Source organism: Salmo salar, chromosome 27, assembly GCF_965601325.2.
Source record: "Salmo salar chromosome 27, fSalSal1, whole genome shotgun sequence".
NCBI classification, from domain to species: Eukaryota; Metazoa; Chordata; class Actinopteri; order Salmoniformes; family Salmonidae; genus Salmo; species Salmo salar.
In genome coordinates, this window is record NC_138317.1 from 18,778,689 (window position 1) to 18,806,161 (window position 27,473).

The 27,473-nt window shown below is 44.9% G+C and overlaps 1 protein-coding gene across 2 annotated transcripts in view; it reads right to left on the reverse strand.

The window, feature by feature from the left end:
• The window catches only part of LOC106588581 (protein Jumonji), a 97,434-nt gene that overhangs the window by 22,869 nt on the left and 47,092 nt on the right, over nucleotides 1-27,473 (reverse strand). The window contains exons 4-5 of one of the 2 annotated variants that reach the window (XM_082970075.1): nucleotides 10,606-10,775; nucleotides 5,213-5,236 (exon numbers count right to left, since the gene is read on the reverse strand). In XM_082970075.1, the coding sequence (XP_082826201.1) occupies nucleotides 5,213-5,236; nucleotides 10,606-10,775 (194 nt within the window). The remainder of the gene's footprint in view (nucleotides 1-5,212; nucleotides 5,237-10,605; nucleotides 10,776-27,473) is intronic. The other variant, XM_014177727.3, reaches the window with a different exon arrangement.

A 27,473-nucleotide genomic window follows, 5' to 3' on the forward strand; every position in this document is an offset into this window, starting at 1 on the left:
AAGTCCTCAACTGGCAGCTTCATTAAATAGTACCCACAAAAACACCAGTCTCAACGTCAACAGTGAAGAAGCAACTCAGGGATGCTGGTCTTCTAGGCAGAGTTCCTCTGTCCAGTGTGTGTGTTCTTTTGCCCATCTTAATCATTTATTTTTATTGGCCAGACTGAGATATGGCTTTTTCTTTGCAACTCTGCCAAGAAGGCCAGCATCCCGGAGTCACCTCTTCACTGTTGACGTTGAGACTGGTGTTTTGCACTAATTTACTTGTCCTCTTGCTCAGTTGTGCACCAGGGCCTTCCACTCATCTTTCTATTCTGGTTAGAGCCAGTTTGCCCTGTTCTGAGAAACATCTCAGCCGCGAAGTCGTAGGCCACACAAGCTCACATAACAGGACTGCCGAGTGCTGAAGCTTGTAAAAATCGTCCGTCCTCGGTTGCAACACTCACTACCGAGTTCCAAACTGCCTCTGGAAGCAACGTCAGCGCAAGAACTGTTAGTCGGGAGCTTCATGAATTGGCTTTCCATGGCCGAGCAGCCACACACACAAGCCTAATATCTCCATGCGCAATGTCAAGCGTCGGCTGGAGTGGAGTAAACCTCGCTGCCATTGAACTCTGGAGCAGTAGAAACACGTTCTCTGGAGTGATGAATCACGCTTCACCATCTGGCAGTCCGACGGACGAATGTGGGTTTGGCGGACGCCACAAGAATGCTACCTGCCCCAATGCATAGTGCTAATTGTAACGTTTGGTGGAGCAGGAATAATGGTCAGGGGCTGTTTTTCATGGTTTGGGCTAGGCCCTTTAGTTCCAGTGAAGGGAAATCTTAATGCTACAGCATACAACGTCATTCTAGACGATTCTGTGCTTCCAACTTTGTGGCAACAGTTCCTGGAAGGCCCTTTCCTGTTTCAGCATGACAACGCCCCTGTGCACAAAATGAGGTCCATACAGAAATAGTTTGTTGAGCTCGGTGTGGAAGAACTTGACTGGCCTGCACAGAACCCTGACCTCAACCCCATCGAACACTTTTGGGATGAATTGGAACTCAGACTGCGAGCAAGGCCTAATCACCCAACATCAGTGCCCGACCTCACTAATCCTCGTGGCTGAATAGAAGCAAGTCCCCGCAGCAATGTTCCAACATCTAGTGGAAAGCCTTCCTAGAAGAGTGAAGGCTGTTATAACAGCAAAGGGGGGGACCAACTCCATATTAATGCCCATGACTTTGGAATGAGATTTGACAAGCAGGTGTCCTCATACACTACCAAACGTATTGTACACGATCAAATACACTGAATATATCAAACATTAGGAACCCTTTCCTAACACAAATGTTTTAGTGTTTTATGTCCAACAAAATATTTGCAGCGAAAATTTGGGTAGCCAAATAAAATCACCCGCTGGCCAAATTCTGCACGTCAGCCGCCAGTTGCAGAACCCTGACCCGGAGCACAGAGAAAGCAGTTCCATGGCCAGCTAGGACTAGGAACCGCTTTAGGACTAGGGTCTGGCCTCAGACAGATGGTTTGTATGCATCAGCGGTCTCCATTGTGGTTTATCGGTTTAAACCGTTGTAATGGTCTCCAATGAGCTTTGATTAGACCCTAGTTAAGATGTTTGAATTAAGTTTGTGTTGTCAATCATTACATTTTCATGTCACAGTATACATACATAAAAAAAGTATAAAAACAAAATGCTCATTCCTAATGACAGTGGAAAATACAGTGCCTTCGGAAAGTATTCAGACGCATTTACTTTTTCCACATTTTGTTACGTTACAGCCTACAACAATCTACACACAATACCACATAATGACAAAGTGAAAACAGGTTCGGACACTTTGGCACATTACAAAAAAAAAAGAAAAAAGAAATACGTTATTTACATAAGTATTCAGACCTGTTGCTATGAGACTCTAAATTGAGCTCAGGTGCACCCTGTTTCCATTGATCATCCTTGAGATCACCAGCAGCATACCACCCTGCATCCCACTACTGACTTGCTTCTGAAGCTAAGCAGGGTTGGTCCTGGTCAGTCCCTGGATGGGAGACCAGATGCTGCTGGAAGTGGTGTTGGAGGGCCAGTAGGAGGCACTCTTTCCTCTGGTCTAAAATAAAAAAATATCCCAATTCCCCAGGGCAGTGATTGGGAACATTGCCCTGTGTAGGGTGCCGTCTTTCGGATGGGATGTTAAACGGGTGTCCTGACTCTCTGAGGTCATTAAAGATCCCATGGCACTTATTGTAAGAGTAGGGGTGTTAACCCCGGTGTCCTGGTTAAATTCCCAATCTGACCCTCAAAACCATCATGATCACCTAATAACCCCCAGTTTCCAATTGGCTCATTCATCCCCTCCTCTCCCCTGTAACTATTCCCCCAGGTCGTTGCCGCAAATGAGAACGTGTTCTCAGTCAACTTACCTGGTAAAATAACAGATAAATAAAAAAAAATGTTTCTACAACTTGATTTGAGTCTTCCTGTGGTCAATTCAATTGATTGGACATGATTTGGAAAGGAACACCTGTCTGTATAAGGTCCCACAGTTGATAGTGCATTTCAAAAAACCAAGCTATGAGGTTGAAGGAATTGTTCTGAGACAGGATTGAGTCGAGGCACAGATCTGGGGAAGGGTACCAAAATAATTCTGCAGCATTTAACCTGTAGGGGGCAGTATTTGCACGGCCGGATAAAAAAAACGTACCCGATTTAATCTGGTTATTACTACTGCCCAGAAACTAGAATATGCATATAATTATTGGCTTTGGATAGAAAACACCCTAAAGTTTCTAAAACTGTTTGAATGGTGTCTGTGAGTATAACAGAACTCATATGGCAGGCAACAACCTGAGAAGATTCTGTACAGGAAGTGCCCTCTCTGACCATTCCTTGGGCTTCTTGACTCTCTTTATTGAAAATGTAGGATCTTTGCTGTAACGTGACACTTCCTACGGCTCCCATAGGCTCTCAGAACCCGGGAAAAAGCTGAATGATGTCGAGGCAGCCCCTGGCTGAAAAACATTAGCGCCTTTGGTAAGTGGTCTATCAGAGGACAATGAGACTGAGGCACGTGCACGAGGCGACCCCATGTTTTTATTTTCTCTCTTTGAACGTAAACACGGTTTCCCGGTCGGAATATTATCGCTATTTTATGAGAAAAATGGCATAAAAATTGATTTTAAACATGCTTCGAAGTACGGTAATGGAATATTTAGAATTTTTGTCACGAAACGCGTCGGGCACCCTTCTTTACACTTCGGATAGTGTCTTGAACGCACGAACAAAACAGAGGATATTTGAACATAACTATGGATTATTTTGAACCAAACCAACATTTGTTATTGAAGTAGAACCCCTGGGAGTGCATTCTGACGAAGAACAGCAAAGGTAATAACATTTTTCTTATAGTAAATCTGACTTTGGTGAGGGCTAAACTTGGTGGGTGTCTAAATAGCTAGCCCTGTGATGCCGGGCTATCTACTCATAATATTGCAAAATGTGCTTTCACCGAAAAGCTATTTTAAAATCGGACATAGCGAGTGCATAAAGGAGTTCTGTATCTATAATTCTTAAAATAATTGCTATGTTTTTTGTGAACGTTTATCGTGAGTAATTTAGTAAATTCACCGGAAGTTTGCGGGGGGAATGCTAGTTCTGAACGTCACATGCTAATGTAAAAAGCTGGTTTTTGATATAAATATGAACTTGATTGAACAAAACATGCATGTATTGTATAACATAATGTCCTAGGATTGTCATTATGAAGATCAAAGGTTAGTGCTGCATTTAGCTGTGGTTTGGGTTTATGTGACATATGCTAGCTTGAAAAATGGGTGTCTGATTATTTCTGGCTGGGTACTCTGCTGACATAATCTAATGTTTTGCTTTCGTTGTAAAGCCTTTTTGAAATCGGACAGTGTGGTTAGATTAACGAGAGTCTTGTCTTTAAAATGGTGTAAAATAGTCATATGTTTGAGAAATTGAAGTAATAGCATTTCTAAGGTATTTGAATAACGCGCCACGGGATTCCATTGGCTGTTACGTAGGTGGGACGATTTCGTCCCACCTACCCTAGAGAGGTTAAGGTCCCCAAGAACACCGTGGCTTCCATCATTCTTAAATGGAAGAAGTTTGGAACCACCAAGACTCTTCCTAGAGCTGGCCTCCGGGCCATACTGAGCAATTGGGGGAGAAGGGCCTTGGTCAGGGAGGTGACCATGAACTCGATGGTCACTCTGACAGAGCTCCAGAGTTCCTCTGTGGAGATGGAAGAACCCAGAAGTACAAACATCTCTGCAGCACTCCACCAATCAGGCCTTTATGGTAGAGTGGCCAGACGGAAGCCACTCCTCAGTAAAAGGCACGACAGCCCACTTGGAGTTTGCCAAAAGGCACCTAAAGGACTCTCAGACCATGAGAAACAAGATTCTCTGATCTGATGAAACCAAGATTGAACTCTTTGGCCTGAATGCCAAGTCTGGAGGAAACTTGGCAACATCACTACGGTGAAGCATGGTGGTGGCAGCATCATGCTGTGGGGATGTTTTTCAGTGGCAGGGACTGGGAGACTAGTCAGGATCGAGGGAAAGATGAAAGGAGCAAAGTACAGAGAGATCCTTGATGAAAACCTGCTCCAGAGCACTCAGGACCTCAGACTGGCGAAAGTTCACCTTCCAACAGGACAACGACCCTAAGCACACAGCCAAGACAATGCAGGAGTGGCTTCGGGACAAGTGTCTGACTGTCCTTGAGTGGCCCAGCCAGAGCCCGGATTGAAACCCAATCGAACATCTCTGGAGAGACCTGAAAATAGCTGTGCAGTGACACTCACCATCGAGCTTGAGAGGATCTGCAGAGAAAAATGGGAGAAACTCCAAATACAGGGATGCCAAGCTTGTAGCATCACACCCAAGAACACTCAAGGCCGTAATCGCTGCCAAAGGTGCTTAGCAAAGTACTGCGTAAAGGGTCTGAAAATACTTATGTAAATGTGATATTTTTTATAAATTAGCAAAAATGTCTAAAAACCTGTTTTTGCTTTGTCATTATGAGGTATTGTGTAGATTGATGAGGGGGAAAAAAAACATAATTTCATCCATTTTAGAATAAGGCTGTAACAAAATGAATACTTTCCGAAGGTACTCTACATGATTGTGTATTAACATTTGTCTAGATAACAAGTAGTTTTTAAAAAAGGTATAAATTTAACTAACCTTCATTTGGCCACGAGGAGTAACCTGAAATTAGATGTGGTGAAGCTAGAATTAGTCAGACATCAAAACCAAAACTTCATAATCAAATTGGATGCAAATCCATACAATCAACAGTATGATAGGAACTGGTCTATTGCAGCAAATTGTGCTTTAAGCTGAGCATCATTAATAAGCGACTTATTGTTATGGTTACAATAGGGGAGCCAATGGGGTTCGGGTTACTTTGAATGCAGTAATGAATTACAGTGATATCGGAGCCTTCTGACTCACACGCACATCAGAATAGTTAGTAGGCCTACAAAAAAAAGAAGCACAATACAGTCAGTACCCACAATACAACACAGCTTTTGGGGCGACAGGTAGCCTAGTGGTTAGAGCGTTGGGCCAGTAACGAATCCCAGAGCTGACAAGGTCAAAATCTGTCGTTCTGCCCCTGGACAAGGCAGTTAACCCACTGTTCCCTGGTAGGCAATCACTGTAAATAAGAATTTGTTCTTAATTGACTTGCCTAGTTAAATAAAGGTTAAATATATATATTTTTTTTAAAGCTTATCACAACAGGACTAAAATGCCAGTGTGACTCGATACTTTGACTATCCCTGCATGTAGAGAGAGCAGAGACGCCAGTCCATTGTTATTAGGGGTCATTGTGTAAGGTTTAGGAGAAGAGTATAATGTGTAACGTGAGAAGAAGTCATGTCTGGACTAGGTTTGAGGTGCTGATTTCATTCTCGGCTCCAGGTCAGGCTAAGACCAGGCTGTAGAGAACTGGGTTAAGTATAAGCACTTTGTGACGTCTGACGTAAAAAAAAGACTTTAAAATAAATGTGATTGATTGACTGACTGCAGAGGAGTGTGATAGTAGCACATTTGTGTCAGCTCTCCAAACTGGTTCTTTCTCCTGGTGACAGAGGCCAGGGGGACTTAAGAGTCAACAAAGTCCCAATCAGCTCCAAGTGACCTGCTTCATTAACATAGCTTCAATTTCTGTGTTCTCTGGGGTCACAGGGCCAATGGCTAGCAGGCCCAGGGGGGCACGGGGAGTTGAAAGGGGACAGGGGGTTGGCGAGGTGGTGTGACGCATGGGGGTGAGGTCTCATCTAATGGGTGAGGGATCTCTTTGTGGGGAAGTGAGAAAGAGAGGAGATGATGAGACTGGACAAGTCTGTTACATCTGGAGTATTTCTCTTGTCTTATCCGGTGTCCTGTGTGTATTTAAATATGCTCTCTCTAATTCTCTCTTTCTCTCTTTCTGTCTTTCTCTCGGAGGACCTGAGCCCTAGGACCATGCCTCAGGACTACCTGGTATGATGACTCCTTGCTGTCCCCAGTCTACCTAGCCATGCTGCTGCTCCAGTTTCAACTGTTCTGCCCTGCGGCTATGGAACCCTGACCTGTTCACCGGACGTGCTTGTTGCACCCTCGACAACTACTATGATTATTATTATTTGACCATGCTGGTCATTTATGCACATTTTAACATTTTAACATTTTGACCATGTTCTGTTATAATATCCACCCTGCACAGCCAGAAGAGGACTGGCCACCCCTCATAGCCTGGTTCCTCTCTAGGTTTCTTCCTAGGTTTTTGGCCTTTCTAGGGAGTTTTTCCTAGGGAGTTTTTCCTAGCCACCGTGCTTCTTTCACATGCTTTGCTTGCTGTTTGGGGTTTTAGGCTGGGTTTCTGTACAGCACTTTGAGAATATCAGCTGATGTACGAAGGGCTATATAAAAATAAATTTGATTTGATTTGATTTGATTGACAATGTTATCCTGTAATCTTTTCCAGTGGCCCAAAATAAGCCTGTTACTCCCATGTATTTACAGTAGCCCCCAGAGTCAGAGGGAGGGAGAGAAGAAGCCTGTTGGGCTGGCACCTCTGGTCACTGGTGTCTGGTCTATGGCTAGGCTGTGTTTTCAGCGGGTGGTTCTCAGACAGAGGGGAGCAGGGTGGTGCTGGGCTTAACAGCCGCTCTCTCTGGTGCAGAGACTCCGTCTGTCAGCTCCCAGACAGAGAAATATAACCCAGGCCTCCCTCCTCCAGGCCTGTTTCCCTCCCTCCTCCCAATCCTCAATTATGGGCCTTTCATGTGCCTCAGAACCACAGTCAAATCATAATTAAGGCTGAAAGAGTCCATTATGACTGTCATTTTTCACTAGACAGGGGTAATTACAACCAAAATGGTCGACTTAAAAAACATTGTCCTTTAATAGAGTTTAAACAATGAGGAGTTTAAACAGCCAATCAAGAGCTTTAACTGAGAAAAAATTACAGAAATGTATAATCGGACTAACATCCATGTTAGGGAAAATTAGCACTTCTACTGGTTCTCGGGTATAGCCTAAAGACCCTGCGGAATCTCTAGAGCCTCTCAGAAAAGCAGTTCCAAGACGTGTATAAAAAGAGCAGACGCCATTGAGTCAAGTGTATGACCTTCCTCTTCGATGGAAGTAGAGGGCCAATCCCTGGCTGAATCCCCCGTCATAGTGTGTGGAGAGACCATGTCAGACACTCGGCCCCCTCTCCAACCCCTCATACTTCACCACTTGCCTCGTCAGGAAGAAGATGGGTGGAGAGGAGGGGAGGGAATGGAAGAGAGAGGACTGGGGCTTTTTCAATAACATTGTTTTACAGGCCGATGCAGCAGGGTGAATCTGAGAGGATTGGGGATTATGTCGCCTCTGATTTACATTCCTGAATGTCTGCAAATCCATTAACCCACGCTGCCCTCGGCTCCAGTCAGCTCTAGGAGTCACTGGCTTATTTAAAAAAAATCAGCCTTTGTAAACAACCACGGCCACAGCCTCAGACCTAGACCCAGACACATTCAATGCTCAGCCAGCCATGGTACACACACATATAGTAGTACCTGTTATGTAACACTGGACGAGCATATTAGTGGGGGTTACTCATCTACTATATTTGGCACTCTCAGCCATGCGTGTTTGTGTACAGAGAGAGGCTCAGCTGCGATGAGGAACCGTGGATATTGTAACAGCCACTACCAACAATTACCCTCTCTACAGGCAAGCCTCTGTGCTGCCTGTATACAAGGCTTCAGACTCAGAGTTACAGCATACTACGACAGCCTACTACGACAGCCTACACAAGCCGACAGGCTGTCTGGACTACTACCCCAGCCTCAAAGCCAAGCTGGCTGGCCAGCCTCCAAATGGATTCTGCCACCGCCGCAATAAAAAGGGATGCGAGAAGGCACGTAGCACATAACGGAGTGAATCGGTTGTGTTTATGTGACCGTCGCACGTTACGCCACATTGCATCAGAACAACCAGCAGTTTCCCAAGAGGGATTAAAAATATATCATTCCTGTTTAAAAATCAGGAGAAAGAAAACAGCTCATTATGATGCTGAGTCCCAGATGAATAAGCAGGGGAGATTACAAGCTGCTGCTGCGGTAGAGAACAGAGGAAAACTTCTCCCCATGAAATCATGGTGGAAATGGCCTGCTTTCATAACCAGCGCTTTATTATCAGACGCTTTTCTACAGCGGTCAGACAGGGGGCTTGCTGGGTAAATGTGGCATGTTTGTCAGATAAGATAAACATTTGAGAGGAGCGGAGCCGTTTGAACAGAATGACCGTTTGACCTCTAATGTCGACCAGGAACGCCATTGATCTGTTCCAGAGCTAGAGGAACAGACCGCGTGCTGACTGCTTGCCTCCCTTACCCCTCCCCGTCAGCTCTGGGGAAAATATAAATAAATTGATACACTTTATTGTAAGTGTTAGACTCAAACATAGCTGCCTGGTCTTGGGCCACCAAAGTGGATTCAGATGTACAAAGCCCTTTGAATGAAATCAAAAGGCCAAAAGCACCTTTGAAAAATAAAATGTTAAAAACGTTGCTGCCTTATGGTCTATATCTATCTGTCCCCAGGACACCGACCGTGCTTGTGTGCATGCACACCCCTGCGTTGCCCTGACATTCTTGCACGTCTCCTCGATGTATTGGTCTCTTCCACACGGCCATTAAAGTGAAGGAAGAGAGAGCACAACCCTGTGTATGAAAATGCCATTAAGGCAGCATGAGCTCTGCAGAGGAATCAGTCCGCCTCTCGGCCGGGTAACAGAGCTATAAATAAGGCTGCCACAGAGACGGGGTGCAGCGGTCAACCAGGCGCGGCACAGTGGGGGGCATTAGGAAACTGGTCAGGAGTTAGCATAGCATCCAGGAGTTGTCCAAAACCTGAACAATAGAAGACATTTACTGGAACATTCTGAGAACAGATATGTTCCATTAAGAATAAGGCTGCCAACCCTGTCAGTTTGACTGATCGCTAATTACGTTACATTGAAGTGACATTGGCTTTTAAAAAACGAGTCTTCTTCTCCTCTGGGCCTCTTAGCTCCCAGCTGATTCCAGTTCGTTTTAACCTACTTCATGTTGCCAGCCGAGGTTAATGGCAATACCAAATTAATCTAATCAAGGCATTACTCTTCCTAAAGGGCTATTTCTGGTTGTGATGAGTCGGGGAGGGTTCTGCTGGGTGGGAGGAGATACTGTTCAGAGTTAAACACTCTCTGGGATTGAAGACATCAGTAAAAGCCAAGGCCAAGGTTGTTCATTAAAAAAAAATTGTTTTAAAACATCCAAGACCCCTCTTTGTTCCTGAGGTGAGGCTATACTCCACTCAGTTTCTCTATTTCTTGTTTTCGTGTTTCAATTCATCATTGAGGTAAAGAGTAAAGGGAAACATGTCCATGAGAGTGAACTTTTTGAGTCCCGTATAGCACTGTAGAAACCTGTTATACCAATACAGAAATGATGCGAGGTGGGATTTCAGCTGAACCCTGTAGCTGAAATGCTGCCCTGTTTTCCCTAGCTTGGCCGTGTTTGTGTTGGTGCGCGGCAGAGAGCAACCCAGGCCTCTCTGTGCTCTGAGGTACAGGAGCAGGGTTATCTGGCTCTACCAGGATGTCTGTGTGGGTGTGTGCGTGGGGGGGGGGGGGGGGGGGGGGTGCTCAAAGCTGACTGTGTGCAGATAACAATATTCAATATTCATTGTTTTAACATTATCTGTAGCCAATGTGTAACCTGTGAGGACAGAATGGGTTTGGTGTTTGCCTTATCAGGGTCAATGAACATGGACCTCTGACTGAACTATTCCTTCTGCACAGCTAGGCCTGGATCTAGGTCAAAGGCAGGCTGGGAGGAACTCTCCTGAGATGTGTAGCTGCTGAACTGAAGCCCTAGTCCTGACGGAGGTCAGAGGAGCAGGGCCCTGGTGTTGGCCTGGTGACGAGACGGTGCTAGGGTGACTGGGCAAGTGAGTGGCCGACTGAATGAGTAAATTAGTGAGGTGGGAGGATGAAGGACTGAGTGTGTGGATGAAAAGGTGAGATGTGAGGCGTGGACCACAGGGTTACTGTACCTCTCAGGCAGAGGAAGGTGAGGAAATCTTCAGTCTTGGGTTTTCGTCTGGAGATGTCTCTGATGTGAGCGGAGGGTGCGGGCAGGGCGGTATCTGACACCTTGACCGGGGTGGTGCTGGGAGAGTTGGGCTGAGACTGGGCAAACTTCCTCTGTGCTTGCAGTCTGGGCCTGGGAAGAGACATGAGAAAACAGGTTTATTCCATACATCCTTACACAGACCTACGATAGGAACTGACATACAGTTCGCCCTGTTTTGTGTATGCATTTCATTTACACTGAACACAAATAAAACGCAACATGTAAAGTGTTGGTCTCACGTTTCATGAGCTGAAATAAAATATCCCAGAAATGTTCCATACGCACAAAAAGCTGATTTCTCTCAAATTTTGTGCACAAATTTGTTTACATCCCTGTTAGTGAGCATTTCTCCTTTGCCAAGCTGATCCATCCACCTGACAGGTCTGGTATATTAACAAGCTGATCATGATCATTACACAGGAGCACCTTGTGCTAGGGACAATTAAATAGGCTACTTTAAAATGTGCAGTTTTATCACACCACACCACAGATGTCAAGTTGAGGGAGCGTGCAATCGGCATGCTGACTACAGGAACGTCCACCAGAGCTGTTGCCAGAGAATTTAATGTTAATTTCTCTACAATACGCCGCATCCAATGTAGTCTTAGATTATTTGGCAGTACGTCCAGCCTCACAACCGCAGACCACGTGTAACCACGCCATCCCAGGACCTGAAATGGGCATGGTCTAATTGACTCAACAACCAAAAACACATACTGTATCCGTTTAGATTTCTTAATGAACCCCAAAATCTTTGGGGGGGGGGGGGGGGGGGGGGGGGTTATCAAAAGTTAACCAGCTAACTCATTAATCCTGGTTTGTAGTATAACCCTCTGTTCAGCGGTTTAACGCAACTCTGGCCTCAGTTTTTAGTATGCCTAATTTAGTCAGTCTGGTCATTGGACATGATTTAATTATCTTTAATAACACTGCAGTGGCCATTGACTGAAGTGTCCACGGAGGCTAAAACAATGATAATCCTCCTTCAGAATAACCCCCAGCAGCACCTGCAAGCAGCCGTCTACCTCAAAAGACTTCTGATTCATGTTGACTCTTTGAATTGTAATTAAGTTCTCCATTAAAGCCAAGACATCTGCAGCAGCTGACAACTGATAACAAGTACAAAGGAGGTGTCAAATTGCAGACAGACTTAAGGCCAGATTTCTTTTTTCCCCCTTCCGTCTGTCCAGGCCAGATCTCTTTCTGCGTCCGTTCTTTCTTCTGATTCCACAGAGGGAGCAGGCTGACAGGATGGAATACTAAGAGCAGCTTGTCTGGAGATGGACCTGGTCACACCTCTTCATCTTTTATCACACACACAGCACCCTGCTTTTAAAAGAAGTGTGCCATTTCATTTCACCGTCTCCTTGTTTCAGGGACGTTTGATGCCAGATACAGGCCAGTCTCACGGTAAACCGAAAAAGACAATGCCACGCTCATACTGCCTCCCTGTATTCCACCATCCTGTTTGAAACAATCTCCCATTCAATCTGATGCTTGTTTAGAGGAGAATGTTCATGCCTTCCAGGCAGGTTGACAGTCACAGACAGCATCACTAATCAATTGAGACCACAGCCACTTGCTCCAGACAGATTGTGACTACCTGGCTGATTGTCTCATTGTGCTACATGTAGGGAGGGAAATGCTTCATGATATCCTACAGTGAGCCCCCCCCCCCCCCCCCAAAAAAAAACACATGACATTTGGCAAATTATGCCCTGAAAAAACCCAATGTATTTTGTTTCCATCAAACCCCCAGAACCTACAGCTCTCCAATTGCACTTCAATCACAAAGCAATACACAGCCCATATAAACACCAACCCTGACTAAATACCTTGAACAAGAAGCCGTGAAGAGATTGCGTCGATACACACATATACTGGGTTCAGTGACGGAACAATCTGTTTAGGTCCTGAGAGAAGCCATTGTTCAAGAAGGATTCTGTATTAGATGAGCAGGTGCATCAGTATGATAACCAATCTGTTCTCATGCTTTTAGTTCAGCCAGTGAAGAGAACAACAAAAAGGGTTCTGTTCCCCCCTGGAAAGACCAATGGCTGTTGCAGGTCACATGGTTCAAACACCTGAACATGACAGGTGTCACCAGTCTGTCATTATGTTGTAAATGGAGCTATTAGTTTCCCTGCCAGACTAGTAAAACATGAGCTGTTTAAACAGGCTGACTCATGGCCCTATAGCTGGTAGGGCCTCAGGATGGAGAGAGAGAGCGAGATATTGTGAGTCATGGAGACTGGTGCAGATTAGAGATGCAGAATGCATTAGTTACAGTGGCTCCCTGACACCACGTCTCCCAGAGGGCAGAACCGACACTACAACTTACTTGGGGGAAGAACCAACACTACAACTCCATGAAGGCAGAACCAACATTGCAGACAGCAGTGGACCATTAGAATGTGGACGAGGGTATTTAATGACTGCCTCCCAGACAAAAACATGGCTTTCAATAAACCCCTTCAGAAATATGATCTTGCTCATGGGAATAGAGCCAGCGATAAATAGGAGTCATTTAACTGGACGTGGTTGTTAAAGGTAGGATCAGTTAGAGACATAAGATAGTTTAATGCTCTATTAGAAGTGCCATGGCTCTAGACAGACCTGAGCCCAATGAGCACAGTGGCTTTTATTGGAGGGGCTCTTCCTATCTGTATTAAAGACATTCAACAGTGAACTGAACCACAAGACTAAAATCTGGACCCTTTCCATCTAGTCAGGATATCATGGCGCCACGATGTACCCACAATGCCCAAAGTGTCATGGCACCATGATGTACCCACAATGCCCAGCAGGACTTAAAGAGACAAATAGCAGACACCAAGCCTCTCGAACGCAGAGCCTCCCTGTAGAAAGCTCTCGTAGACGCACAAACTTCTCAGCACCGTCACGTCCATGATCTTAAAAAATATATATATGAGCAGATGTGATAAGGATATTTTCTAACACTGGCCCTATGTCAGAAGTGGGGTAAAACTGGAGTCGCTTGATGAGGTGCTATCCTTCTATAGGGGTCTAAAGACATGCTATGTCTGCCGTTTATTACCACCACCTAACCCAGACTTATAATCGCTGCCTAGGCACTGCTCTACACACACCTAATAGAGAGATCGGGAGCGAGAGAGAGGGAGGGAGAGCAGAGCACCTGCAGTAGAGGCACAGGCGTACAGGGGAGGAGGGATTACTGCAGGATGTCCCCTTCATCCCAAACTAATCTTCCCCCTTCCCCTCCCCCTCTTCCTCCCCCGCTCTTCAAAGCTGCCGTTCCTCTGATGTTACACGTGCTTCCGCTCTGTATCATTGATTAGCTCTCAGACAGAGGGTTACCCAGCGCCGGAACAGAAACAATGTCTGGATTCCCCCGGCTAAATGAATGGAGGAATGAAGTTCTAAACCGCTCCAGATGGTCCACATGGTCCTAATAAACTCTACCAGCAGACACTGCAGCGCTCAGCAGCTGGAGAGGAGACAGGAGACCGTCAGATGCAGGAGAAGAGACAAACAGACAGACGGAGAGAGACCGAGACAGCGACCGAGAGTGTAAAGACATGGTAGCCAGACTAGTAATATTCAGTTAAACTGCAGTAATGATTATTGCATCCTTGTTTAAAAGTATTGATTGACATCAAACTAACACAGCCACAAGGGGAGTATGTAGCTGATACACCTGCATTGCTTGCTGCTTGGGGTTTTAGGCTGGGTTTCTGTATAGCACTTTGTGACATCAGCTGATGTAGGAAGGGCTTTAAAATTACATTTGATTGATTAAACCCATGGGCTTAGTATCCAGGTGAAACTACAGCCACACGCTTTGTGTCCAAAGTCTCTCCTCACAGCAGCACCATTCTCCTAGAACATCAACACCATGACCACGGCTGTCAATACAAACATTAAGACTGGATGAATCAAATGACTGGGATTCTAAAGTAGGGGGTTAGGGTCAGGGTTAGTGTAAACAGCGCTCACGGAGAGAGCCACTCCAGCTAATGTGTTATTGCTTTTCTGTCTGAGTGTTGAGCGCTTGGAGGAGAGATGGCCTTGCTTGAGCCGACTGTGACCTGGTGACCCTGTAACCCCCCCCCCCCCCCAGGGCTCAACACTCCCCATGCCATAATAGCTCATCGGTCAGAGAAGCAGAAAGACAAGGCTACGAGGGTGAGAGACAAACAAACAAGACCCTTGAAGTCTGGATCGCTTGAATTTCATCTAAGAGTTCATTACAACTATTTCACCATGAAACATTCTAACTATACCATTGTGTGGAATCTGCTGATGCAGAACAACCCTGATGGATCTATATCAGGCAGTACTATGCTGGCTGGCCGTTTCTAGTCTATTCAAAACCAAGACTTAACCAAGACTTCTGCCGCGATCAAAACAACTGGGAACTCTTAAATCTCAGACTTCCAACTTCAGTGCATTGAACAAAACTGGGAACTAAAAAAAAAATAAAAAAAAAAGTGTTCCAACTGGGATAAATCATTTTGAACGGTCATCCAACTCGCCACTCTTTCTAGAGCTCCAACTTTCCAACCTGAAGATCATTGACGTCATGATTTTTCCACACCAGTGAACACATTTCTCTTTTAGATGATGTGAAACAGGGAGTGCAGGCGAGCATTCCAATGCGAGTTACCACAGACTAACAAATATATTGGCGCAGTGTTGGTGTGTGATGTGTACATAAGGCTTAAATGAGTCCTACACGACCTTCACACAATCCAGTTTGGACATAATTTAATTAAAGCAACCTAAGCCTTGGTGTTGCATAACGCCTTATCTGTGGGAAGATGAGGTTCAAACCTGTCCTGTGTCCACTATCTCCCTTTAGTATAGTACTACCATGTTATTGTGTACACCATTTCTCATTATTATAGAACCAGTGGTGGAAAAAGTACTTTAAATGTTATACTTTAAAGTACTTTAAATGTCATTTTCTATTAAGGTTTCTTAACTCAAGTAAAAGTCAGTCAGTAAAATACTACTTGAGTGAATATCTAAAAGTATCTGGTTTCAAACGTACATATGTACAGTGGTGGAAAAAGTAGACAATTGTCATACTTGAGTGAAATTAACAGTAAATGCTATACATCCAATTACTTATATTAAGCAAACCAGTCAGCACTATTTTCTAGTTTTTATTTTTATTTTATTTTATTTTACGGACAGACAGGGGCACTCGCCAACAATCAGACATCGTTTACAAACCTACTATTTGTGTTTAGTGAGTTCGCCAGGTCAGAGGCAGTAGGGATGACAATGTATTATATTGATAGGTGTGTGAACTGAACCATACTGCTGTCCTGCCTGAGAAATGTAACGAGTACCTTTGGGTGTCAGGGAAAACATATGAGAGTAAAAAGTACATATTTTCTTTAGGAATGTAGTGGAGTAAAAGTAGCCAAAAACATAAAATAGCAAAGTAAAGTACAAATACTCCAAAAAACAACTTTGAAGTATTTTTACACCACTGTATACTACAATGTTACAGTGTCCACTATTGCTCTTTAGTATACTACCACCATTGGTCCCAGTACATTCTCTATGCTTAGAGCAGTGAGATGATGAACTGTATTAAGTCGGCGCTGGACAACATTACCTTCTCCTCAGCTCAGTGGGTCGACCACTTTACTGGACTGACCCTGGTCTCTGACCTCTAATCCATGATCTTGGCGGCCATCTTAAAAATCATGCTAAGCCAGATCAATAACGAGCAGGCTCAGAGAAAAGCTGTGTTATTGCTGACATCACTTTAAAATCAGGACATTATCCATGACATCAGAGGCTCTGATTAGTTCTGGCCACAGTAGTGGAACATGGGATATGCCACCCAGTCCACATCCGATTATGATAGAACAAAACGACTTCTCTTCAGAACGGCTGTATAGTTTGTGATGTTGCCGTTTTATTCCTTTGGAGGGGCCTATTGTCTTCAGTGAAAACAAACAGCCTGCAGAGAATAGAGAAACTGGAACAAACACGGTTTATGACAATGCCTTGCTCCCTCTCTGATTTCACCTACTGTCTTCACTGCTTGGTAACAGGGTATACAATATCACAATGTATGATAATACACACTCCTCTGCTCAGCAGACAGTATTGTGAGAGTTTATTCAGAATGATGTGTGACAGTATGTAATGCAGGGATCATCAACTAGATTGAGCTGCGGACCGACTCGTTCTTGAGCGTATGGTCAGGAGGCCGGAACATATTTACAAATCATTTGTAGACGGCAAATTGACCACAAGAAACCCAAGCAGATATAATCATTTGACCAAAAACAATACATTTCAAACCTTGCTTACATTTGTATACAATCACATCGCTCTATTACACGTGGGAATACCTTGGACCACATTCCCACAATTAAAAAAGTATTTGATCTCCACTTTTGCTCAGAAAACTTGGGGGGGGGGGGGGGGGGGGGGGGCAACAGAACGGCAGACAAAGGCAGTGCTTACTAACTTGGCATTCATTAAAACAAACACTACAAGCAGCTCAATGAGCTTTACTTGGCTCTTACTACTGAGGAGAATTGGCCTCAAAATCTCCCTAAGAAGTGGAGCTTTCCAACATTGGTCACCATGGCTGAACCGTGTGTTTCCTACTCCAGCCTTGTGGTGTGGCTGGGAAGGGGAGGAGGAGGGAAGAACCTCTCCAGTACTTGGCAGGGTTCTAAGATGCTTGGGCCCGATCTCCAATCTCGGTGTCCTAGGAAGACGAACACTTAAGGTCCCCAAACGCCTCCCCGGGACCGCCCATCCCAAGACACACTGGGACCCTCCCCTGCACCCCAGGATGAAGCAGCCAAAACCACGCACCTGCGCCTCCCCTCTCTGCTAGTTCTTGCATTGCCAGGTGTGAAAGGTCCTGGCACCTCCTCAATCAGCCACCCTGTTATAGTATGGCGTGGGCTGCAGATGCCAGGGCCAAGAAGTCATCCTCCACACACACTCCCCATAGCAAAAGGCCTGAGCTATTGCCAAGCACTCTGAGCCGGCTGCTCATTAAGAGAGGGAGAGAGCGTACTTTTATTCCAGCATGAGAACTAATGAAAGCCATCAAACCACTGTAGTGAACACAGGCCTGTTGTTGACGCAACGTCTTTCTGCTTCTCCCCCTGTCCATCTTGTTCTCCTTTTCAGGTTTGCCAGGCCTCTTAATGACCAGTTCTGCTGGACTATTAAATAACAGGTACTGCACACACACGGAGGGTGAAAAGAGGTGGTGGAGACGGGGAGCTGAGGAATCATGCGATGGCTGGCTACATAGAGGAGGGTCTCACGGTGAAATTAAAGAGCAGATCTCTGAGCTATGGCTGCTGCAGTACAGCATGTGCATATGAATATATATGATTTAATGTAGCTGTGAGTGTGTGTGTGTGTGCCAAGCAGTGCATTTAATCCACAGTGGCTGGTCTGTTATAGAACCAGGACCTGCTAATTGAGAGGGAATCCCTCCCAGTCTGAACCCACCAGTGTGCTCACACCACTCCTGCGCCCCAGTCTCCTTCAGTCCCTCATACCCCCCCAGCCCAGTCTCCTCCAGTTCCACACCCCAGTCTCCTCACCCCCCAGCCCAGTCTCCTCCAGTCCCACACCCCCCAGCCCAGTCTCCTCACCCCCCAGCCCAGTCCCACACCACCCAGCCCAGTCTCCTCCAGTCCCACACACCCTCCAGCCCAGTCAAATGTATTTATAAAGCCCTTCTTACATCAGCTGATATCTCAAAGTGCTGTACTGAAACCCAGCCTAAAACCCCAAACAGCAAGCAATGCAGGTGTAGAAGCACGGTGGCTAGAAAAAAAAACTCCCTAGAAAGGCCAGAACCTAGGAAGAAACCTAGAGAGGAACCAGGCTATGAGGGGTGGCCAGTCCTCTTCTGGCTGTGCCGGGTGGAGATTATAACAAAACATGGCCAAGATGTTCAAATGTTCATAGATGACCAGCAGGGTCAAATAATAATAATCACAGTGGTTGTCGAGGGTGCAACAGGTCACCACCTCAGGAGTAAATGTCAGATGGCTTTCATTCAGAGCATCTCCCTGTCTCCTCACACCCCCCAGCCCAGTCTCCTCCAGTCCCTCATACCCCCCAGCCCAGTCTCCTTCTGCTCTTCCTGAGGACCACGCTCCTGTATCTCCATCTTATTAACTTCTTGGTGACAGGGGGCAGTATTCAGAAATTCAGATGAATAACATGCCCAAATTAAACTGCCTGCTACTCGGGCCCAGAAGGTAGGATATGCATATTATTAGTAGATTTGGATAGAAAACACTCTGAATGATGTCTGTGAGTATAACAGAACTCATATGGCAGGCAAAAACCTGAGAAAAAAAAATCCAACCAGGAAGTGGCTTGTAGTTTTTCCTATCTAATCCCTATTAAAACTACAGAGTCTATGGGGTCATTTTGCACTTCCTAAGGCTTCCACTAGATGTCAGTCTTTAGAACCTTGTTTCATGCTTCTACTGTTACTGGGCAGAGAATAGGAGCCGACTCAAGTCTGGGACCAACGAGTTGTTTACGGCGCACTCACGCAGACGCGCCTTCCTTCTTTTTCCTCTGTAATGAATACGCCATTGTCCGGTTGGAATATTATAGACGATTTATGTTAAAAAGACCCTAAGGATTGATTGTAAACATCGTTTGACATGTTTCTACGAACGGTAATGGAACTATTTGACTTTGTCTCTGGTTTTGCGCTCGCGCGTTATGCCATTGGATTAGTGATCTGAACGCGCGAACAAAACGAAGGTATTTGGACATAAATATGGAGTTTATCGAATTTCTTGTGGAAGTGGGAGTCCTGGGAGTGCATTCCGACGAAGATCAGCAAAGGTAAGTGAAGATTTATAATACTAATTCTGAGTTTAGTTCACTCCAGAACTTGGCGGGTAACTGTATAGCTTGCTTTGATGGCTGAGCTCTGTACTCAGAATATTGAAGAAAAAAAAAAAGTGCTTTCGCCGTAAAGCTATTTTAAAAAGCTGACACAGCGGTTGCATTGGGGAGAAGTGTATCTATAATTCTTTCAATAACTGTTGTAAAGTTTATCAACGTTTATGAGTATTTTTGTAAATTGACGTGCTCATTCACTGGAGGTTTTGGAGGGAATACATTTTCTGAACATCACGCGCCAATGTAAAATGGGGTTTATGGATATAAATATGAACTTTATCGAACAAAACATACATGTATTTTGTAACATTGAGTCCTGGGAGTGTCATCTGATGAAGATCACCAAAGGTTAGTGATTCATTTTAGCTGTATTTCTGGTTTTTGTGACACCTCTCCTTGCTTGGAAAATGGCTGTGTGGTTTTTCTTGGTTAGGCGCTGTCCTAACATAATCTAATGTTATGCTTTCGTCGTAAAGCCTTTTTGAAATCGGACACTGTGGTTGGATTAAGGAGCATCTTATCTTTAAAATGGTGTATAAAACTTGTATGTTTGAGAAATTTGAATTATGAGATTTTTGTTGTTTTGAATTTGCCGCCCTGCTATTTCACTGGCTGTTGATAGACGCTAGCGTCCCACATGACCCAGAGAGGTTATTAACCTGTTAGGGCTAGGGGGCAGTATTTGCACGGCTGGATAAAAAAAATGTACCCGATTTAATCTGGTTACTAATCCTACCCAGTAACTAGAATATGCATATACTTATTATATATGGATAGAAAACACTCTAAAGTTTCTAAAACTGTTTGAATGGTGTCTGTGAGTATAACAGAACTCATTTGGCAGGCAAAACCCTGAGACATTTTCTGACAGGAAGTGGATACCTGATGTGTTGTATTACCTTTAAACCTATCCCATTGAAAAACACAGGGGCTGAGGAATATTTTGGCACTTCCTATTGCTTCCACTAGATGTCACCAGCCTTTACAAAGTGTTTTGAGTCTTCTGGAGGGAGATCTGACCGAACAAGAGCCATGGAACGATGATGGCCCATTAGACACCTGGCGCGCGAGTTCATGTTGGGTACCCTCGTTCCAATACGTTATAAAAGAGTATGCATTCGTCCACCTTGAATATTATTCATGTTCTGGTTAAAAAAGGCCCTAATGATTTATGCTATACAACGTTTGACATGTTTGAACGAACGTAAATATATTTTTTCCCCTCGTTCATGACGAGAAGTCCGGCTGGCTTAGATCATATGCTAACAAGACGGAGATTTTTGGACATAAATGATGAGCTTTTTTGAACAAAACTACATTCGTTATGGACCTGTGATACCTGGAAGTGACATCTGATGAAGAGAATCAAAGGTAATGGATTATTTACATAGTATTTTCGATTTTAGATCTCCCCAACATGACGTCTAGTCTGTATCGCAACGCGTATTTTTCTGGGCGCAGTGCTCAGATTATTGCAAAGTGTGATTTCCCAGTAAGGTTATTTTTAAATCTGGCAAGTTGATTGCGTTCAAGAGATGTAAATCTATAATTCTTTAAATGACAATATAATATTTCACCAATGTTTTCTAATTTTAATTATTTAATTTGTGGTGTTGACTTGACTGCCGGTTATTGGAGGGAAACGATTTCCTCAACATCAATGCCATAGTAAAACGCTGTTTTTGGATATAAATATGAACTTGATAGAACTAAAAATGCATGCATTGTCTAACATAATGTCCTAGGAGTGTCATCTGATGGAGATTGTAAAAGGTTAGTGCATCATTTTAGCTGGTTTTATGGTTTTGGTGACCCTGTCTTTGAATTGACAAAACATTACACACAACTCTTGTAAATGTACTGTCCTAACATACTCTAAATTTATGCTTTCGCCGTAAAACCTTTTTGAAATCGTAAAACGTGGTTAGATTAAGGAGATGTTTATCTTTCAAAGGGTGTAAAATAGTTGTATGTTTGAAAAATTTGAATTTTGACATTTATTTGGATTCAAATTTGCCGCTCTTGAAATGCACCTGCTGTTGATGGAGTGCACCACGGGGGGGACGCTAGCGTCCCACCTAGCCCATAGAGGTTAACTGAACAAATGTTCCCCAGGTGACAGCCAGCCAAGAGGTACAGAACACCATGTCAGAGTGGAAGCCTACAGGGAACAACCAGGCCAACACACTGCCCCATGTTCAACCTAGGCACAATATTTCACTCATACTATAGACAGTTTGAGTCTTCAACCCATCTTTCTCGTTGTACTAGATCTGAAGAAAATATCCCATTAGAGATCAACCACTTCAATCTCAAAGGGATAATGTTATAAGAAGCACAAGTACCAATCTTCAATGTCTAATTTCAAAATTAAAATACTTCCCTGCATACTATCCAAATAATAGTCTGTTAGCTAGCCAACGTTTAATTACTTCTGCGTTATGAAAGGAACTAGACACGGACACGAATGATCCATTGATAGTTTGTTGTAACCAAGTATTGGTGCTAACCGTGTGTTATTGGATGCTAGCATGCTAGTTAGCTACGGCGTCATAAGACACGGTGCACTGGGTGGGTTTCACAGAAGAATACTGTACCAAGTTATCTAGCTAAATAAACTAAGTTTGAGCCTATTCCTGGAAACATTGAACCACTGTAGTTCACATCAATTATAATTTCTAAGTGGAAGTTGGAATAGTTATATTTGAGTGTTTCAGTGAATGGTTAGTGAGGGAGGCCCTGCTCTCTCGCTTCCCCAGTTGTTTAGTTAATTTTCATTCCAATCTCCTTTGCATTAGCGTAGCCTCTCCTGTAGCCTGTCAACTATGTGTCTGTCTATCCCTGTTCTCTCCTCTCTGCACAGGCCACACAAATTCTTCACACCGCATGGCCGCTGCCACTCTAACCTGGTGGTCCCAGCGCGCAGTTCCAGGTCTCCGGCAGCCTCTGGAACTGCCGGTCTGCGGCCAACAAGGCAGAGTTCATCTCAGCCTATGTTAACCTCCAGTCCCTCGACTTCTTGGCGCTGACAGAAACATGGATTACCACAGAAAACACTGCTACTCCTACTGCTCTCTCCTCGTCTGACCACGTGTTCTCGCACACCCCGAGAGCATCTGGTCAGCGGGGTGGCGGGACTGGAATCCTCATCTCTCCCAAGTGGACATTCTCACTTTCTCCCCTGACCCATCTGTCTATCTCCTAATTTGAATTCCATGCTGTCACAATCACTAGCCCATTCAAGTTTAACATCCTTATCATTTATCGCCCTCCAGGTTCCCTTGGAGAGTTCATCAATGAGCTTGACGCCTTGATAAGTTCCTTTCCTGAGGATGGCTCACCCCTCACAATTCTGGGTGACTTTAACCTCCCTACGTCTACCTTTGACTCATTTCTCTCTGCCTCCTTCTTTCCACTCCTCTCCTCTTTTGCCCTCACCCTCTCACCGTCCCCCCCTACTCACAAGGCAGGCAATACGCTTGACCTCATCTTTACTAGATGCTGTTCTTCTACCAATCTCACTGCAATTCCCCTCCAAGTCTCCGACCACTACCTTGTACCCTTTTCCCTCTCGTTCTCCTCCAACACTACTCACTCTGCCCCTACTCAGATGGTATTGCGCCGTCGCAACCTTCGCTCTCCCTCTCTCCTGCTACTCTCTCCTCTTCCATCCTATCATCTCTTTCCTCTGCTCAATCCTTCTCCAACCAATCTCCTGATTCTGCCTCCTCAACCCTCCTCTCCTCCCTTTCTGCATCCTTTGACTCTCTATGTCCCCTATCCTCCCGGCCGGCTCGGTCCTCCCCTCCTGCTCCGTGGCTTGACGACTCATTGCAAGCTCACAGAACAGGGCTCCGGGCAGCCGAGCGGATATGGAGGAAAACTATCCTCCCTGCGGACCTGGCATCTTTTCACTCCCACCTCTCCACATTTTCTTCCTCTGTTTCTGCTGCTAAAGCCACTTTCTACCACTCTAAATTCCAAGCATCTGCCTCTAACCCTAGGAACCTCTTTGCCACCTTCACCTCCCTCCTGAATCCCCCCCCTGCGGACGACTTTGTCAACCATTTTGAAAAGAAGGTTGACGACATCCGATCCTCGTTTGTTAAGTCAAACGACACCGCTGGTCTTGCTCACATTGCCCTACCCTATGCTTTGACCTCTTTCTCCCCTCTCTCTCCAGATGAAATCTTGCGACTTGTGACGGCCGGCCGCCCAACAACCTGCCCGCTTGACCCTATCCACTCCTCTCTTCTCCAGATTATTTCCGGAGACCTTCTCCCTTACCTCGCTCATCAACTCATCCTTGACCGCTGGCTACGTCCCTTCAGTCTTCAAGAGAGCGAGAGTTGCACCCCTTCTCAAAAAACCTACACTCGATCCCTCCGATGTCAACAACTACAGACCAGTATCCCTTCTTTCTTTCCTCTCCAAAACTCTTCAGCGTGCCGTCCTTGGCCAGCTCTCTCAGAATGACCTTCTTGATCCAAATCAGTCAGGTTTCAAGACTGGTCATTCAACTGAGACTGCTCTTCTCTGTGTCACGGAGGCTCTCCGCACTGCTAAAGCTAACTCTCTCTCCTCTGCGCTCATCCTTCTAGACCCATCTGCTGCCTTTGATACTGTGAACCATCAGATCCTCCTCTCAGAGTTGGGCATCTCCAGCGCAGCTCAATCTTGGATTGCGTCCTACCTGACAGGTCGCTCCTACCAGGTGGCATGGCGAGAATCCGTCTCCGCACCACGTGCTCTCACCACTGGTGTCCCCCAGGGCTCAGTTCTAGGCTCTCTCCTATTCTCGCTATACACCAAGTCACTTGGCTCTGTCATATCCTCACATGGTCTCTCCTATCATTGCTACGCAGACGACACACAATTAATGTTCTCCTTTCCCCCTTCTGATAACCAGGTGGCGAATCGCATCTCTGCATGTCTGGCAGACATATCAGTGTGGATGACGGATCACCACCTCAAGCTGAACCTCGGCAAGACGGAGCTGCTCTTCCTCCCGGGGAAGGACTGCCCGTTCCATGATCTCGCCATCACGGTTGACAACTCCATTGTGTCCTCCTCCCAGAGTGCTAAGAGCCTTGGCGTGACCCTGGACAACACCCTGTCGTTCTCTGCTAACATCAAGGCGGTGACCCGATCCTGTAGGTTCACGCTCTACAACATTCGCAGAGTACAACCCTGCCTCACACAGGAAGCGCCGCAGGTCCTAATCCAGGCACTTGTCATCTCCCGTCTGGATTACTGCAACTCGCTGTTGGCAGGGCTCCCTGCCTGTGCCATCAAACCCCTACAACTCATCCAGAACGCCGCAGCCCGTCTGGTGTTCAACCTTCCCAAGTTCTCTCACGTCACCCCGCTGCTCCGCACACTCCACTGGCTTCCAGTTGAAGTTCGCATCTGCTACAAGACCATGGTGCTTGCCTACGGAGCTGTGAGGGGAACGGCACCTCTGTACCTTCAGGTTCTGATCAGTCCCTACACCCAAAGAAGGGCACTGCGTTCATCCACCTCTGGCCTGCTCGCCTCCCTACCTCTGCGGAAGCACAGTTCCCGCTCAGCCCAGTCAAAACTGTTCGCTGCTCTGGCACCCCAATGGTGGAGCAAGCTCCCTCACGACGCCAGGACAGCGGAGTCAATCACCACCTTCCGGAGACACCTGAAAGCCCACCTCTTTAAGGAATACCTGGGATAGGATTAAGTAATCCTTCTAACCCCCCCCCCCCCCCAAAAAAAGATAGATGTACTATTGTAAAGTGGTTGTTCCACTGGATATCATAAGGTGAATGCACCAATTTGTAAGTCGCTCTGGATAAGAGCGTCTGCTAAATGACGTAAATGTAGTCTTATTCCATTTTCCATGAGAATGAACCCGAGGAGAGAAACTGAGTGAGAGAAGCTCTTGTGAAGCAGTTTTCCCCCAAGGCCTTTATAGATTACAAATCACTACTAGGAATGTCATGGAAACAAGGTCATTGTTGTATTTGAATGCATTAACTTTGTCCTAAATTATGATTTGAAATGGCTCAACACATCTCTTAATCCCTAATTTAGGGCTCCTGAATGGCGCAGCGGTCTAAGGCACTGCATCTCTGCTAGAGGCGTCACTACAGACCCTGGTTCGATTCCAGGCTGTATCACAACCAGCCATGATTGGGAGTCCCATAGGGCGGCGCACAATTGGCCTACCGTCGTACAGGTTATGGTTTGGCCAGGGTAGACCGTCATTGTAAATAAGGATTTGTTCTCAACTGACTTGCCTAGTTAAATAAAGGTTAAATTAAAACAACTTTCCACCTTTTAAGAATGAACACTGGTTAAAGAGCTCCCATTCTTCTGAATCAAACTCCTCTTTACCCTTCACTGTTGATGCTGTCATGTCCCATTACTGTAATTCCCTTACTTAACCAAACACATTACTGGAGAACAGGAGAAGAGAATACAGCAAGAAGGAAGGGAATTAATAAAAAGACAGCGAGGCTTTTATACATTTACTACCACAATTGTATATTTTGGCTTTGATAATTCACACACACGGATCTGAGAGCGCTGAATTAACCAATGCTGACATCACCTGGATCAAAACACCTCTATGAGTGCCTCGGCTGTACTGCAGGCCATAAAAAATTTTAAATATATATTTTTTTAAATCAGGGCCCAGATTCACAAAACACTACTTACGAAAAAACATTAGCTTCTTAAAGTTCATAAGAAAGTTCGTAAGTGCAAATCCTCAACAATATCTTAAGATGGAATGATTTTCTAATGAACTTCTCAAAAATCTTCTTACAATGTCTGTTGCTAGGTAACCATTTTAGCCATCTAGCTAGCAATGGCAATCATGTTAGCATATTTCTTACTAAGTTTACTGTTCTAAAACATGTTCTTGGGTTTAAAATAATAAAAACTGAAACTATCAGATGACGTTTGTGAGTGAATTAAATATGTTCAATTGCCTTCATGAACTTTCTCTCATTGCCCTGAGTTTAAGACAAGGGTTTATCTATTTTATTTTCAATAATCTAATTTCTTAACTTTTAGCTTAAGGAGAACCTGTTACGGCTAGACGTTCCGCTAGCGGAACATCGACAACATCCGGTGAAATTGCAGAGCGCGAAATTCAAATGAAATTATTAGATATTTAACTTTCATAAAATCACAGTGCAATACATCAAAATAAAGCTTCATTTATTGTTATTCCAGCCGCCGTATCAGATTTCAAAAAGGCTTTATGGCAAAAGCAAACCATGCGATGCGATTATCTGAGGACAGCGCCCATCATACAAACGCATGACAAACATATTTCAACCAGGGAGGTGCAACACCAAAGTCAGAAATAACGATATAATTCATGGCTTACCTTTGAAGATCTTCTTCTGTTGGCACTCCAAAATGTCCCAGAAACATCACAAATGGTCCTTTTGTTCGATAAATTCCTTCTTTATATCCCCAAAATGTCCATTTATTTGGCGTGTTTGATTCAGAAATACACCGGTTCCAACTCGCCCAACATGACTACAAATTATCGAATAAGTTACCTGTAAACTTGGTCCAAACATTTCAAACAACGTTCCTAATCCATCCTCACGTATCCTAAAACATAAATAATCAATAAGATTTAAGATAGCGGATAAAATCAATGTGGAGCGAGCTTCAGGTCGCACGCAACAAACAATAGAGTCCACTTGGCTTGACACTCACAATGAACAGCCCTACTTCTTAATTTCTCAAAAGAAAAACATCAACCAATTTCTAAAGACTGTTGACATCTAGTGGAAGCCATAGGAACTGCAACCAGGTGCCCCAAATATAGTTTCCCATAGAAAACAAATTGAAAACAGTGACCTTAATTTATTTTATATCCCT